Below are 17,687 nucleotides of genomic sequence, written 5' to 3'. Positions count from 1 at the left end.
CATTCTGTTTGTCGCTGAGACTTTGTGAATTCACCAGTCTCCTGTGACTTTGCAGAGAGTGCTTCTGTCGACCTGGCCTCTGTGGGCTGACCAGAATGTGCTCATGAACTTGTAAACCTGAGGCTCTGCTCCTGGGGTGACCTCTGCCAAGGAAAGACACTGTATAAGCCTCAGCACTGTTTAGTTTACCAGACTCAATAATCATAATAACGGCTACCCCTCATTGAGCACTTTCTTAGAATAACATTCTGGGAATGCATACCCAGAGGGGTATACAGGAAAGACCACCAAATAGGGGTACAAGCCAGGACCAGGGGCCCAGAAAGTGAGACTGAGGACTCTAACACCAAATGCATCCCCTCTTCACAGTCGGTGCTATGGCCAATTTCAGGTACAGTGATCCACAAGGTGCACACTAGATGGTACATGGACAAATCTGGTTTTGATGTAGTTTTAATTTAATAGTTATACGTTTATTACAATTCACTTTAGGAAAGTATTTTTAAATGTATGGTGGTGCTTTAAAACTTTCTTTCAGAATAAATTTATTTTTTTAAAGATTTTATTTATTTATTTGAGAGAGAGAGAATGAGAGACAGAGAGCACGAGAGGAAAGAGGGTCAGAGGGAGAAGCAGACTCCCCGCTGAGCAGGGAGCCCGATGTGGGACTCGATCCTGGGACTCCAGGATCATAACCTGAGCCGAAGGCAGTCGCTTAACCAGCTGAGCCACCCAGGCACCCTCTTTCAGAATAAATTTAAAACTTTCTTTTAGAATAAATTAGAATAAATTTGTTGAAGTGAAAAATCAACCCATTTAAATAACAGCATTAAGTATATGGTACCCGTTGGTAGAACCACATAACGGTGGAAATTTCGTGGGTGGGTTGCAAACTGAAGACTGGAAATACTGAATCCATGGAATAAAAACATGAATCACCTTTCATGATTCTTTGCTTTTAAATAACAGACAGTCTGCTCAGAGAGTGAAATGTAATAACCCACTGGACATTTAGAGACACGGAGGTGCATCCATAGAGACCAGGGCACTTGGAAAGGTGAGCATGGAAGAGACAGGCGAAAGAGATCTTCTCAGCCCCCCTGCTCTACCTAGAAAGCTGCTACTCAGGGGCAAGGGAGGTTCCTGCCCCAAATGTCTGACCCCCAAATTCCTCTGAATTCAAGAGAAAGCTGGTATAATTTTTGAAAAGTCCATTATAAATCTCAATGACATTAGGTTACTGCTGTCCACATTGCTTTCTTCTGTGTTGTAAATTGATATTAGTTCACAAAACAGAACTGTCAGTGGAATGAACTCTTGCCCCCCCTTGCCTCTATGCCTATTGGATCTCAGGTCTCTGTATGAATAGCCACTTTTATTAGACCATCTTCTGCAAAATACAGACTAATTTTTTTAAAAATGCTTGAATAGATAATACATTCACATAAATGTTTTAAACACAGTCACAAAATGTTTGTCAAGGGCCGACTCCCACCCTTGTCCTAAGCTACAGCATTTCATGGCCTGAAAGCAATCAGTATAATCAATTTCTTATCAGTTCTCCCAATGATACCTTATGCACATTTTTGTAAATACAGATAAATATTCTTCTTTTCCTCCTTTTTATATAACGATGGCATACTCTACACACACTTCTTAGCCTTTCTTTTGGTTTGTTAGCAATCTTCTTAAAGATCAAACAAACCATACTATATACAAAGAGCTTCTTCATTTTTTTTTTTGTGGTGGCATAATATTTCATTGAATGGATAAGAAGTTATCTTAATGTTGGACATGTAGTCTGTTTTCCAATTTTTTTTTCATTACAAATGATGAGGAATGAATAACCTCACCTGTATGTTACTTTCTATGTCAATATGTCCATAATGGGTGATTTCGCCCATCAATGGCAATGTCTGGAAAATGTTTTAGTTGTCATAACTGGGGAGGGGAGTGCTGACATTTTTGGGCAGATCCCAGGGTGCTGCTAAGCATCCTACAAGGCACAGGACAAACTCACAACAAAGAATTATCCAGCCTAAAATGTTAATAGTGCCACGGTTGAGAAGCCTTGGTCTATAGAAGAACTTTCTAGAAGTGGAATTGCTGTGTCAAAGGATATTTGCATCTGTTATTTTATTGAACATGACCAAATTATTCTCCAAGAAGTTGTGCCAATGAACATTCCCCAGGGCCACATGTGAGATGCTTGCTTTGTCAAAACTTCACCAACACCATTACCATATGTTTTGATCTTTGCAAGTCTGACAGGTTTAAAAAATGGTATCTCGGTATATAACTTATTTGCATTTCTGTTTTTGTAGTAAGTTTGAGCATTTTTTCATATATTTAAGAACACTTTCTATTCCTCTTGCCTGTTTTTCTATAATCTTGTTAGTATTTTCCTTAGTAATTTGTAGGACCTCTTTATTAGTTTATTCCTTTGTGCAGACTAGTTTTGACCTACATTTTCATTGTTGAGAGATTTGTATCCACCGGCCAATCATTCTGGAAATCTTATTCAAACCATCTCTATTAAAAGTTTTGTCATAGGGTTCATACTCATCACTTTCTGCTGCACACTTATCCTTACCTGTTGTTCCTTCAATCAACCAATTAACAAATATTGATTGAGCATCTCCTTTGTGCTAGGGTTATTTTCTGAAACGCAGTGAAGTTATTAATTTATATGCTTTGACTACTGACTCTCCAATGTTGGAAAGGTATATGGAAAAACATACTCTTTCAAACTCATTAAAAACCCACAGAGCCTATTCTGGAAAGAAGGAAGGTTTTGAAAGAGCATTCACAGAGCAGAGACAAAATGTGCAGGGCACCTGGAGGATCTACTTCACCCTGGCATATAGCACTCGCTTCTTGCTCTTACTTTCTACAAAACTCCTTTTCTCTCTGCTTCCCTTTGAAAGCAAAGCTAAACAAACATGCTTTTTTAAGGCTAGGATCACTAATATCTTTAACTAACAGGCCTGGAAATTATTCTTGAATTATTGCTTCACTTCTAAGATAAATATACCCACATAAATGTACAGAGTTGCCTTTTTAGAATCTACAGAGAAAATGGCTATCACTCAAGAAGAAGATGAGAGGACCTGTCATGAACTTGAACTGCCATGGATATAGAAAAGCAGGTGACAGGTGCTGCCTAGCTGCCACTTACTGCTAATGGGGTCAGGAGGTCACAAAGGCAAAGAGCTACATCATTTTGCACAGCCAGCGTTCGACGTGTACCTCTCAGCCCTCTCCCATAGTCATCTGCCAAGGTTATTGTACAGTGTTTTGTTTTTAAATTTATAACTGCTTTAAAATATTATTTTCATTTTTCTGTTTAGTAAATTTACATGCTCACTGCAAAAGCTTCAAATATTACAGAAATATATAATTTATATGGGAAAGTCTGCCGTAGTGCCACCCACAAGTGAGAGCCGGTATTAGCAGTGTTCCTTTTGTATTATTTCCTTGAGTTTTGCATATACTATTATAAATATAATGTAAATATAAATATAATATAAATATAAATAATATGTTTTATTATTTCTTTTCCCAAAAATGAGATGATGCTCCATCTATGGCTCTAAACCTGCTTTTTTCAGTTAATGTATATATTTTCGTTCCTCTGTATAAATTGCTTTCTCTTTGTTAATGGCTACAGAGTAGTCACAGGATAGATGAACCATAAGTAATTTAACCATTTGTCTATTGGTGAATATTTAAGTTTCTCTAGGGTTTAGTGAAATAAATAATGCTGTTGTGAAATCCTTTTCCCTACATCTTTATGTATTTTGAGCAAATGTTTCTATAGGATAAATCCTATAAGGGAAATTTTTCTTTCTCTCTCTCTTTCTTTCTCTCTTTCTTACTATTAAGAGTATTACTGGGTTTTTTTGTTTTGTTTTGTTTTGTTTTTAAAGATTTTATTTATTTATTTGACAGAGAGAGACACAGAGAGAGAGGGAACACAAGCAGGGGGAGTGGAAGAGGGAGAAGCAGGCTTCCCGCTGAGCAGGGAGCCCGATGCGGGGCTCCATCCCAGGACCCTGGAACCATGACCCGAGCTGAAGGCAGACGCTTAACGACTGAGCCACCCAGGCGCTCCAAGAGTATTACTGTTTTTAAATACAATAAAAAATATATATTCAGGGTAAAATAGTGAAACAGTATAGAAGGATATGAGGTAAAAAGCAAAGCTCTCTTTCTACTTCCTACTCCCAAACACCAGAACCATTGCTGCAATGTCTGCTCTTAATAGCATCTTGTGAGAAATACATTCATAATTTTAAGAAAGGATCCCAAATTTCCCACTGGAAACTATATGAGAGTATAGTCCATTATCTTTTTTTTTTTTTCTTTTCTTGCTTTTTCTTCTTTTTTTGAGTAAAATCCCCACTTTTTCCTCTTGAGTAGTCAGGGTGCTACTACTGACAAGATGGCAGACTTTAAGGGAAGTTAGAGTGTTTTCCCCACAGTACAACCAGCCTCATCGAAAACCACATTGCAAAAAGCTGAGGTGAGGAAAGCCATTTGACTCTGGTTTAGCTATGACTAAAAGGGCTTGTAGAAAAGAGGAAAGAAAAGAAGACAGGTGTGGGATGGATCATAGTTCCCTGACTTTAAGTCAGCCCAGGCTGCAAAGTTTTGTGGATATGGGTTAGGGGAAGAGAGGAGCCAGCAACAGCTAATCCCAAATTGCCCTGGTGTTTTAGAAGATGCTACTTTTTCCATTGAGACAGTAATGATCACATCTTTATTGGGTATCAGGCAATGTGCTGGGTGCCTTTCCGTAGCTCAGGTCACAGTGACCCTGCACGGCGGCTGTCAGCAAACCCATGACTCCTCAAGAACTAAAAGAATGAGGAAGAACAAAGACAGCTAAGCCCAAAGAACTGAGACGACTTGCCCTGTGCTACTTGTCACCCCAGAGATTCAAACCATGACTTTTGCAAGCCCTGAATCTCTGCTTTTCTCCCCTGCAGCACGAGGTCCCCTTTGTCATCAAAGACTTCTGTTGAGTTGGGAGACTGGGAGTGAATTCATGGGCTACCTTGAGCATGTTTTGCAGAGAAGATGCAACTAGAATCCAGGAAGACCCCTAAAACCCATTTTAGAACTGGCATTCTGCTGTGTGTGTTGGAAAGGGGACAACCCTCCAAATCAGTCACTTAAGTTTCATTTCACTAGACATAGGTTTTAATTTCAATTGCACCTGGGTGGCTCAGTCGTTAAGCGTCTGCCTTCGGCTCAGGTCATGATCCCAGGGCCCTGGGATTGAGCCCCACATCGGGCTCCCTGCTCAGTGGGGAGCCTGCTTCTCCCTCTCCCACTCCCCTGCTTATGTTCCCTCTCTCGCTGTGTCTCTCCCTGTAAAATAAATTAATAAAAACTTTAAAAAAAATGTGTCATCGTGTGATTTCAGATTTGTTCAATGTACTACAGGCCAGAAGAGGCACTGAGCAAAATATTTGAAATTCCTTTGTTAGAATCATCACCAGAAAGATTTTCCAATCATAAAGAAACTCTGATTAAGGCAGTATGTGGCTACTTTTATAGTGTGATCTGGAAAAGTCTAAAATGCATCACTGCCTTTTGAAAAATACAGCTAATGCCTGAAATTCCATTATTGAAGGTCTTTCTTGGCTTCAGTCTCTAATATCGGTCCTAATCCAAACTCCTCTGAAACAAGCCAAGCTTTATTCTTTCAGTAAGTTAAACCCTTAGTGAATGGCTATTTGGGGAAGGTTTTGACGAGTGGGGGAAAAGCAGAAAGCAAAAGCCCTCTGAGAGCAAATGTAACATAGTCGGGAAGACCAGGAAATAGGCCCCTTTCGTGGTTTTGGCTTGATTTTACAAATAATTACAAATTAAACAAATGACTCCAGAATGTCAAAATCACCAGTATTGCCAGTTAAAAATTAACATTGCCCCTCCCAAATGGTGGTTCCTGGTTGCATATTTGCCCAAAAGAAAATCACCCCCCAAAATGTGGACACATAAAGACAAGTGAACAAGGTCTTATTTTATGTACAGTATTTGGAGAAGGAAAGGAAATAACACTTGAGTGATTGGCTTAGCATTTGAATGAGTTTATTTTGTGAGTAGGTTTATGTGGGGGTTTTTTTAAGTCCTCTAAATTAACCCAATGATTCAGGGACTATGATCATTCTCACTTAAACAAGGCAACTGAGAAGTTGAGACACTTGCCTCAAGTTGCACAGCTGGTCAGGCGGATGCAGGTCTACCGGACCTGAAAGTTCCAATCCTCTCCCACTCTGCCTCTCCAAAGCAAAAAGGTGAAATTCGGCTGTTTTTCAGGAGGGTGGCGATATCTTCTTTCTTAGGTATCAAATACCTAGCTTCTCAGTGACACATTTGTTGGACTAGCCAAGCAGCAAAAGAGCCAATGTTAATAGGAGTAAAGTGGACTTATCATTCTGAGGAAACAGAGAATGTGCTCCCCCTTTCAAATCCAGCATAAGCATTGCACGACCAAAGAGGGCACAGACAAATGTCTGCCAGACCACAGCTCAGAGTATAGAGCATGCAACTGATTGTTCAGCTGGAGTCTGGGGAATGAAAATCTCCTATGGAAAGTCGGGGCAAGTGCAAGAGCCATGAAACATAGTTGTTAAGCTCTCAGGCTCTGGAGTCATAGACTTGAGCTTGTAGCCTTCCAGTCCACTTATTAAGAGACTTGGCCTTTCTGAATGTCAAGGTCCTCACTTGCAATATGGGGCAATGGTACTTTGCAAGATCATAGGTCAAATGGGCGCTGGCCTGTTGAGTGCCTGAAGTATAAGATGTGCTCAAAAATGTGAATCGTCCTTCATTTTGGTTTTGTTCCCTGCCTCTCTCTTTGAAACTCACAGTCCAAAATTCTATTTTATATAATATATCAGCATAAAAAGAAAGGGGATATAAAAGCTGCGTGTACAAGCTTGCCTTTGTGCAAATATGTAGACACTAGCATCTTGTTGGGTTGTGTTTGACACATATCAGGTGTCCAGGCGGAAGCTTTGGAATATGAAGACAGTGTAGCTTTGAACATGGCCAAGAAAAGAGACAAAGGCCAAGTGAGGATGGAATGACAAGTAAGAATGAGAGCAGGTTTTACTTGGTGTCTCTCTTTTCCTGATGGCTCTTGTGTGGTTTCCTTGGAAAGTTTACCCTGGCATTTTTCAGAAATAGCACAGTTGTTTGGGATGATTACAGGCAATCACCATTTCTCAGAGATGGAACTGTGTTTAGCTCACTGACCGGCTACTCCCCAGTCCCCAGCTGGGGGGATGCACAGCTGGACTCTTGTTTACCACGTATCAGATCTTGTGAACTTCGAAGACAACCCACCTCAGGGAACTCATTTAAGAAAAAGAGTGAGTTTTGATGGTGGAACATGAAATCCTTTCCAACAGAAGAACAAACCCAATAGCCAGCTCACTTGACAGGCTGTTAACACAGTGTCTCTTAAAACCCATGTTTGAAGTCAATGAATATTAAGAGATTAAGAGAGATAATCTGAGGTTAGAGGAGAAGCCCTCCTTGGATATCTTGAAGCCACACCATCCAATAATGGAGCCATAGCGATGTGTGGCCGCTGAGCACTTGAAATGTGGTGGGTCCAAATTGAGATATCTTCTACAATACACGATTTCAAGGACTTAGTACAAAAAATAATGTATCTCATTAATTTTTTATGTTGATTACATGTTGAAATAATACTTTAGATATAATAGGGTAAACAAATATATTCTTAAAATTAATTTTATTGTTTCTTTTTCATTCCTTGTAGTGTGGCTACTAGAAATCTTTAAGTTACATATATGGTTCCCATTCTGCTGTTCTTGGACAGCATGGCTTTAGAACATCACACAGAATCTTTATCCCTACTCACAACTCTGGTTAATACTTACCTCCATTTTGTACCCTGATTATGATGATCCTAGGCTATTAACAACAAATACATATCCAGAATTTCGCTACCTTAGGGCTTTGCTCTTGCTGTGAACTCAGTGTAGGGTGCTTACCCACCCCCACACCCCCAGACATCATCTCTGGTGCCTTTTCAACTCCTTGATCTTTGCTCATAGGCCCTCTCCCCAGACAGGCCTGCCCTATCCACAAGTTGGTCACATCAACCTGTTCTGTTCTCTTTATGGCACTTGTTTGTATTGTCTGCCCTCTCAACAAGACTGTGAGCTCCACGAGAAGATCTACCATGTTCATCTCTCTATTTCTTGCTCTCAGAACAGCACTTAGCTTATAGCTGGCCCCCAGTAAATAGTTCCTGAAGAGTTAAATGCATTAGCCTTAAATCTGACTGAGATTGTTTAAATTGTGTTTCAGCATAGTGCCCTTCATTCGTATCATTCTGACTGAGCACCTGTTGTAGCCTGTCACTATGCCTTAAAAATATGGTGATAGATGTCCTGGTCTCACTCTCAGGGAGAGCAGGACTTAGTGGCTTCCAAGGATAAACATGTCTTGCAAACAGAGTTGTCCTATTACTGCCATGAGCCTTTTGTTGCATTTTACTATGTATACTACTAAGGAAATAATGCAACAGAGGTCAAAAAACAAGATAACCTCAAAGTGCAGACTCCCTGTTTACCCACAGTGGCAGAAGGTTGCTGAAAGGCGGCTCCCTTGTGCTCTTCTATTTTTAAAAAACAGATTAACCATCCTAAAGAACTATGATTATGGGCAGAACCAAGCCATGTATTTCTAGCTGTGGAAGGCTCCAAATGAGAAGATATTTTGAGCTCAAAGGATACATGTTTTCAGAGGTTTTTAAGGGAAAACTGGCCTTTTAATACATCCTTAGATTACAAAAGCAAGCTGTAGACCACTGTGTGGAGCAGATGATTGTTTTTGTTTGTATATATCCTATAAATGTATGTGGGAAGGACAAATGCATTCCAAATGGTTAACCTTGGCTACCTCAAGGTTGTGGAGAAGGGTGGAATGACACTATAAATATTTTCTTAACATACTTCCATGTTATTTGTTACAATGAACATGGATAATTTCTGTACTTTCAAAAATGAATAAAGTAGTTTTTAGAAAGAAAACTTAAAAAGAAACACCGCAAATCATCCCTGTATTTGATAGGGATACTTTTCACATCTTGACCTTTTTCATCTCAGTTCTGGCCCCAGCAAAGACCAGCAACCAGGCTGGGTTTCAAAAAAAATAGGAAGTACAAACTGAGCTCACTTCTGGAGAATTTTATGATGTCATGGCTCTCTTACCATAGTTAGGACTTCGTTAACCTCTTTAACTGGGAGAGTACTCTTTATTGAGAGCACCTGTTATAAGCCAAGTAATTTGTTTACATATGCCCATTCTTTAATCTTTCAAAGGTAGGCATTAAATATATCCTCACTTAGTGGATATAAAAATTAAAGTTCAGGGAGGTGAGATGAGTTTCCCAAAGTCACAGAGCTAGTTAGAGGTTGAGCCAACTTTGCAGAGAACTACAAAAAAAACCTAGAAAACAAGTAACAAGATGGCAATAAGTACACACCTATCAGTAATTACTTAAATGTAAATGGTCTAAATGCGCCAATCAAAAGATATAGGGGGACAAAATAAAAAAAAGCAAGACTCATCTATATGTTGCCTGCAAAAGACTAACTGCAGACCCAAAGATGTATACAGACTGAAAGTGAAGGGAGGAGAGAAGGTATTCTATGCAAATGGACACACACACACACACACACACACACACACACACACACACACACACACACACACACACACCTAAATCCAGAGTAGCAATACTTGTATCAGTCAAAATGAGACTTTAAAACAAAAATGGTAACAAAAGACAAAGAAGGACACTACATAATGATAAAGGGACCAATACAATGAGAGGATATAACAATTGTAAATATCTATGCAACCAACACTGGAGCACCTAAATACATAAAGCAGATAGTAATAGACATAAAGGGAGAGATTGATAGTAATACAATAATAGTAGGTCACTTGTTTCAGTGGATAGATCATCCAGACAGAAAATCAATAAGGAAACAGAAACCAACTTTGAACCTAGTCCTTTTCAACCTTTTGTCCAATTCACTACCATTTGCTACCTCTTTCTAAAAGATAAGGTGTAATGCAGTGTTTTGCAGCTGGTTCCATAGCTGAATTGAACTCTATTATCAATGAAAGTGTAATTGTAGGCACTTGTGAAAGGCTTCTGCTCCACAAAAGCTTTTCCCTAACTAGCCCTGGAGCCTGATAGTTAACAGTAGAATCTATCCCATTGGGTGACATCCCCTGGGATCCACTCTCCAAGTACAAGGACCCTTAGAATTGAGTAACATGTAACATCATTATAAATCATAACCGTCATGTGACTGTAATGTAAATTAATTACCAAGGAAACAAACCTAGCAAATGTCCAAGGAAATGAGACATGAAGCCAGTAAGATGATGGGGGTGTAAAGAGGAGATAGTTATAGAGCAGAGTCAGGAATGTCCTACAGGTATGTCACTGTGGGACTGTTGATAAATATAAGGGACCTAGAGAAACCAAATGTAGAAAAGAAAGGTGCCATTAAAGGTATATATCACCATCCAGGCCAGGCAATGGATTGGCACAAAACAGAGAGAATGGGCACATGTAGTCGGTTTCCATACTGCATTCCCCACCCTAGCTACAATGCTGCTATTTGTCAGAAGGTCACTGAGATATAAGACACCAAGGCTCAATGAGTAAAAATCAGTCACCCCATCAGGAGACAATTCACAGGGCATGTTGTCCCAGGAATCTGCTCAGAACATCTCTCTGAGGCACAGAGGGCCAAGAAGTAGCTTCTGGATATATGGGGGGTTAGTTTACAAAGCTAATGGATCTTATCTAGTAGTGGATTTCTATAAACAACCTGGACAAAAATACTGTCTGCTCTCTTCTTTAAGTAGAATATGCTTTTTTTTCCCTACAGAAAAAGCGTACATTGAAGGGCTCCATTGAACTGTCCCGAATCAAATGTGTTGAGATTGTGAAAAGTGACATTAGTATCCCATGCCACTATAAATATCCATTTCAGGTAAGTCCACTACACCTGAGGGAACTAGTTCCCCATTTCTTGGACAATGGTTGAAATCCTCAGTCATTTTATTAGAAGGTGGGACAGGGAGACTCTGATCTATAGTTAGATCTACTAAGCCCGCAACAAAGCTGCTGTGTTCTTTCATTCTTTCATTCATTCATTCATTCATTCATTCATTCATTCATTCATTCTATTCAACAAAGCATAGGGGTGCCTGGGCAGCTCAGTCATTGGGTGTCTGCCTTCGGCTCAGGTCATGGTCCCAGGGTTCTGGGATCAAGCCCCGCATTGGGCTCCCTGCTCAGCAGGAGGCCTGCTTCTCCCTCTCCCACTCCCCCAGCTTATGTTCCCTCTCTCGCTGTGTCTCTCTCTGTCAAATAAATAAATAAATCTTTAAAAAAAAAGCATAAAATCTTGAAAAAGTTTTCATTCCTCATTTCCCTTACTCTCATGTCTTTCCTACCTCAACAAAAATCCCAATTCTCTGCTCCTAGAGGAAGGGAAAAAAAACTATCAATGGCCCCAAAGCTAATATTCTTTAAGTACAATTTACTCATGTTTTGAGGCAACAGATTGTAGTACTTGATTACAAATTGTTTGAAAGTTCTGGGACAAAAAGTCTCAAATTTTATAATCTCAGAACTAGCTAGAGTTGTGTTATCCAACACAGTAGCCACTAGCCACATGTGGATGTTTAATATTTAAATTAAACAATATTAAAAATTTCTCAGTCACACTAAGCCACACTGAATGAATGAACATTTCACATGTTCAATAGCTATGTGTTGAACAGAACAGATTATAAAACATTTCCACCATTGCAGAAAGTCCTACTGGACAGAGCTGGTGGAGGTTATCATTTGTCTTTAGGTCATGACATTGTCCAAATCTTGTCCTCACTCTTGGCATCTATGACTCTGAAGCAGTGGATATCTCCTTGTACATTCTAGGGTACAGTTCCTGTTTGGCAATTTGAGAGGTAAATATTCCGTTTTTAATGTGACACAGAAAAGGACTCTTTTCTTACTAGAAAGTTGACCTCCATGAGTTGAAATTTTTAGTAATGCAAGTAAAATGAATAACATGTATTTTCCTGTCATTAAAATTCTAATTAAAAATGAGTACATTAGGGGACACTGGGTGGCTCAGTTGGTTAAATGTCTGCCTTTGGCTCAGGTCATGATCTCGGGGTCCTAGGATAGAGCCCCACGTTGGGCTCCTTGCTCGGTGGGGAGTCTGCTTGTCCCTCTCCCTCGGCCCACCCCCCGCCCCCACTCATGCTCACTTTCTTGTGTGCTCTCTCTCTCAAATAAATAAATAAAATCTTAAAAAAAAAATGAGTACATTAAAGGGGAACCTGGGTGGCTCAGTTGGTTAAGCATTTGACTCTTGATCTCGGCTCAGGTCTCGATCTCAGGGTTGTAAGTTCAAGCCCTGCACTGGGCTCCACACTGGGCATGGAGCCTACTTAAAAACAAACAAACAAAAAAACAAAAAACAAAAAACAAACAAAAAAACAGAGTACATGAAAAAAAACTGGTGAAATTCAAAGAAGATCTGTACTTTAGTTAGTAGTGTTGGACCAATGCCAATTTCCTGGTTTTGAAACTGTACTATGGTTATGTGATAAGATGTTATCATTAAGGAGAGGTGGGTGAAAAGAACACAGGAACTCTGTACTATTTATGGAACCACTGGGGTGTCTTATATTATTTCAAAATAAGTTTTTAAAATCTCGATTATACATTTTTCATCTAATATTTTTACTCTTTCATATGCTTTTTTTAATCACTTAAAAGTTAATAAGAGAAATAAATATGCTATCACATGGAGAGGTTTTTTCCCACTGTTTTAATTTAGCAATGACTTACTAGTAACATGGATTCTCAGACAAATAGTCTGAGCTGTGGAGATACACCCTGTGTCTGCACAGCATTCAAATATCTGGATAAAAAGGACACTGATCTCCTAATCACCCAGATGTTTGCCTTTAATTAATAAACACCTGAGGCCCCACTCTTGGCTCCCTACGCTAGATGGGCCTGCTCTGGGTGCACGGCTCACCCTGGACTCTGTGTATATCTCCAGGTTGTGCATGACAACTACCTCCTGTATGTGTTTGCTCCAGACCGTGAGAGCCGGCAGCGCTGGGTTCTGGCCCTTAAAGAAGGTAATTACTCTCCTTGCCAATGGCTCCCTGAAATTCCTTGATCCTCTAGCAGGCTTGGGGTCCACAGTAAGATAAAGGGCAGCGGGTGGACAAATACTTCTTGCTTTTGGTGGTCGTGTTGGATTCCAGCTTTTCACCCTGGGCCCAAGGGGCAACAATCAGTACAGTGTAAGGTCAGCCAAATCCAGCCTACCACCTGTTTTCATAAGGCTCTGAGCTAAGGATTGTCTTTGTATTTTTAAATGGTCCCATTTTAAAGGATTGGAGAAGTACCTCCATAACATATTGATTTTGCCTGCTGGTGAGCAAAACCTAAAATATTTATTATCTGGCCCTTTCAGAAAAAGTTTGCCCACTCCTGGTCTAGTGTGAAGAATAAGAGGATGGGTCCTCGAGTTGGATGACCTGAGTTTGAATCCCGGCTCTGCTACTTACTAGCTGTGTGTGTGTGGGCAACGTCCTCAGCTGCTCTGTGCTTCAGTTTCCCCATCTATAAAAAAGGAAAGAAGGAGGGAATGATAATAATAGTACCTGCCTCCAGAACTGCTTGCAAGCAAAGCCCTTGGAACTAGCCTGGCCCAGAGTCGTCACCCAATAAATGTTAGCTAGCTTTAAAGGTTTTCAGATCAGCAGGAAGGGTATTTCTTAGGCTTGCCTCCCTGACAGCATCATTAGAAGCAGCACAGTGTTTGGGTATACGTGAGAGGTGCAGCCAGGCTCCTAAGGTGAAAATCCCAGCTCTGCCAATTATTAGTCTGTGACCTGGGACAAGTTCCTCGACCTTCCAGGGTCTCCCATCTCCTCAGCTATAAATTCTGACTAATAACAATCAGTCACACGGTTATTGTGAGAATTAAACGTGTTAAGACATGTCAGATACTTAGAACCATACCCAAAGAAAGCACTCAATCGGTGGTACTGTTATTTTGCCCAAAGCCTTACAGGAGAACTGGGTTCAGATATTAATCTGTCTCTAAGTAGCTGTAAGGACGAAGAGTAAGCAAACCATTTAGAATCTTGGGAGCCATGATGCCTTTATCTGAAAAATGAGAATAAAAATACAGTTCTTATTTTCTTCCAAGGTCGTTGTCTCAAATGGGGTATGAACGGGCCAATGCTGGGTAAGCTGGAAAATGCTCTCAAGTCATGGAGCTCGGTATAAACATTAAAGTAAAAAGTTATCAAAGGGACTCCAACTGTGTCCATTGGCTATTCTCCCTCCGTGTAGGGTTTTACTCACAGGATGTTAGAGCTGGAAGGAACATTTGAGATGGCTTCTCTAGATCTCCCCTTCTTACACTTCTTTTCTTCAGCAGGAGAATCTTTTTTTTTTTTATTCTACCAAAATCTCACTTTAAAGCCACAAATCTAGAACGGATAAAAGCAAAATTCCTGTGGTTGAAGGTGGGAGAGATGAAGGGCGAGAATCCCTCCCACTCAGTCTTACCAGTGCCCCTTGGGGGCTTTTGTGGGGCCCACTGATCCAGTCTAGGATCGGAGGGGGTGTTGAGGCTCAGATGAGGGTGTTGTCCAACCTAGGGACATACAATTAATGCAAGGCCAGACAAGAACCCAGATCTGGTAATGCCTAAATCCAACATGTACTATTCACTCAAGTTTACGTGGGGTCCAATCTCAGGGAATTGTGAAGTTGGTAGCCCTTGATAGACTGACCTGAAAATAACTCTTCTACTGGTGCCAATCTCTTTCAGAAACAAGGAATAATAACAGTTTGGTGCCCATGTATCATCCTAATTTCTGGATGGACGGGAGATGGAGGTGCTGTGCTCAGCTGGAGAAGCTTGCAGTGGGCTGTGCCCAGTACGATCCAACAAAGAATGGTAAGAGACTGGGAATTCCCCTTTCTTCTTTGCAAAATGACCTCTCTAATCGTGAGAAGTAAAAGCTCACATCTTACCATCATCAGGGGTGTCAGGGATTGAATACAAAATTTTGCATTTTTAGAACTTTCGGAAGGAAATCATCTGCCTCTACCACTTGCCTGTTGATGTTTTTCATCTCAAACCTTATGCCTTTGTAGCTCCTTTTGCTACTAAAAGTGTCATCCTTGGACCTGTACTGTCAATGTCACCTGCGAGCTAGTTAGAAATATAAATTCTCTGGCCATATCCCAGGTCTGCTGCCCTATCAAAATTTGCATTTTAACAAATTTCCTGGAGATTTGTGTGCATGGTAAAGTTTGGGAAGCACGGCCATAACATTCAAGTTAAAAAATGTAAGTGGCATGGTCGACTTAAGTCTTAAGTTGTAGAGACAGACTTAGAGGTCCATAACATCATTTATTTATTACAGTGGTGTCACATCACACATATATTTAATTCCACTAGCTCAACTTTATCCTCTTGGAGGGGAAGAAAGCAAAACCAAAAACTGTTTATTGTACTCTGTGGCTTCTCTCTGCCTCCCCTTCAAACTCGCCGTCAATCTCTATAATCTCAGAGAAAAGGAGGTCATAGCCTAAATGCAAAATGAAAACAAAAGACAGTGTTTCTGGTCCTTGGAGGGCAAAGGCCCCAGAATGAGGGATTGGGGTGCGACCCACTTTTCCCTTCTGTGATTGCTCTGGGACCCGAACCTTCAATGAAGTGCAACTTCACTTGCATGCACTTTTACACATGGTGAGTTCCCATTCCCCACAGTCATTTGGGGGAGATGGTGTGAGGTCACAGAAGCAGGAGACCTTGAGCAGTTGGGTATGCTCAAGGTCACACAGTGAGGAAGTGCTCTACAAAGCCATTGTTGAATAGGAATGATGGATCCTGTGAATTGTTTTGCTTCCATTCCCCTCTCCTCTCAACCTCTCTTACCCTAGCCAGATTTTCTCATCTGTCAGTTTCTTTTTTGCACTAAAACCGAATACCTCACATTGACAACCCAAGACAGATGTGCTAAATGTAACACATGGCTGGGTTTTCCGTGGCTTCCTGAGTCACAGCCCCTCTTAGTACCACTTTAAAAACTACCACTTCTCACCCTCCACCTTGGGAGAGAAAGTTTAAGGTTAACAGTTCCCTGGCCCAGAAGAACAATATATACCTGGTTTTAGAAGCAAAAGATCTTCTGCATTACCCTATGGACCAAATTCACAAAGGCTAGTATTTCATAAAAAAGAAACAGAAGGTTTTATGTGGGTGAAATCCACCATATTAACAAGATGACGTGGGCTTTCACTGGTGCATGAAAGCCCTTTCCAAAGCTAGAGGTCTGCTCTCCAAATTCCTGCCAGCACCTTTGTTGTGGGCCCTTGGACCAGTCACTTGGCCATCAAGGGCCCTAATGTCTTCATCAATCCAATGTTAGGGGAACTTTTAGGGGTCCTATGATGAAACAGTCTCCAAGCCCCTTTCCAGTTCTGGAATTCCTTGAGTCTGTGTTTCCATTTGGCAGTTTCCACCATGCATGTTGCAGCTGACCCTCTTCAGGGTGCATAGTACTTCCCTCCACTGAGTGCTAGCACATGACTGAGGGTGATGAGCACCTGAATGACTCACCATCATGACACTTGGAGATGACTGCTCATGCTGAACTGCTCACCCCATGAACCCAGGGCCTAACTACTATACAGTCAGTCTCTTAGTGATCCTACATTCATGTTTGCAACAATGGGCTTGTGGAAAGCTCTTAGCACATCTGCTGGCATTTACTGAGCTCTCAACAAAGGGTAATTATGCCCACTAGTCTTTCTTATTTGTGGACAGAGGAATCTGAAGCTGAGATACAGCGGTGTCTGTGTGTATGTCTGGAAAGCAGCAGAGGTAGTTGGGTAAAAATGGACCCTGCTCTACCCAACCCACAGCGACACTCATTTCTGCAACCAGAACTGGCTCTGATGTCATACAAACCAACTGCACCCACAGGGAGAAGAAAGGAGGGAAGAGCAAGGCTAGAGGAAAAGAGATAGACGTCGCAGAATGTTCAGGGTTGGAAGGGGCCCAAGGCCACCCAGCTCATTCTCAATGGAGCTGAGGAGAGAATGCCAGTCTCCTGGTACTCTGAGTTCAGTGCTGAATAGGATCCATGCTTGCAGTTATGTTTGTTTACTTCTTCTCTGTTAATCACAAACCCAAGTCAATACCCCACCCTGCCCTGGCTTAAGGAGTTAGCACACAGGCTGCGTTCCCATGTCACTGTGTTGGTCTCCTCCTACCGCCTTCCTGAGAGATGCTGTCCTGGTCAGGAAGGGATCAACCCCATATGTGAGTCAATCTCATGCAGAGATGAGGAGCTCACAACCCACTTATGGAGCCTATTCCCATATTATCTCTAATTATTAAATCATTCTTTGAACTGAGCAGAAGCCCATGTGCTGTCTCCCATGCCACACCTACTCCCAGATGTTCCACTTTGGTCTATTGATTCCAGGAATGACCTTTTCAGGGCCTCAGAGGAGAAATGCCAAGAGACAGAGGAAGAGACAAAAGGAGGGA

At 41.1% G+C, this 17,687-nt stretch overlaps 1 protein-coding gene across 2 annotated transcripts in view; it reads left to right on the top strand.

Moving 5' to 3' along the window:
- ITK (IL2 inducible T cell kinase) overlaps positions 1-17,687 on the top strand; it is a 62,889-nt gene that overhangs the window by 10,386 nt on the left and 34,816 nt on the right. The window contains exons 2-4 of one of the 2 annotated variants that reach the window (XM_028106721.2): positions 10,962-11,066; positions 13,158-13,239; positions 14,952-15,080. In XM_028106721.2, the coding sequence (XP_027962522.2) occupies positions 10,962-11,066; positions 13,158-13,239; positions 14,952-15,080 (316 nt within the window). The remainder of the gene's footprint in view (positions 1-10,961; positions 11,067-13,157; positions 13,240-14,951; positions 15,081-17,687) is intronic. The other variant, XM_028106722.2, reaches the window with a different exon arrangement.

Source organism: Eumetopias jubatus, unplaced genomic scaffold, assembly GCF_037043125.1.
Source record: "Eumetopias jubatus isolate StellerSeaLion01/CBP00866 unplaced genomic scaffold, mEumJub1_p1.0 scaffold_5, whole genome shotgun sequence".
NCBI lineage: Eukaryota > Metazoa > Chordata > Mammalia > Carnivora > Otariidae > Eumetopias > Eumetopias jubatus.
The sequence above is the reverse complement of the archived record's forward strand: the minus strand, read 5'-3'. Positions and strand labels throughout refer to the sequence as shown.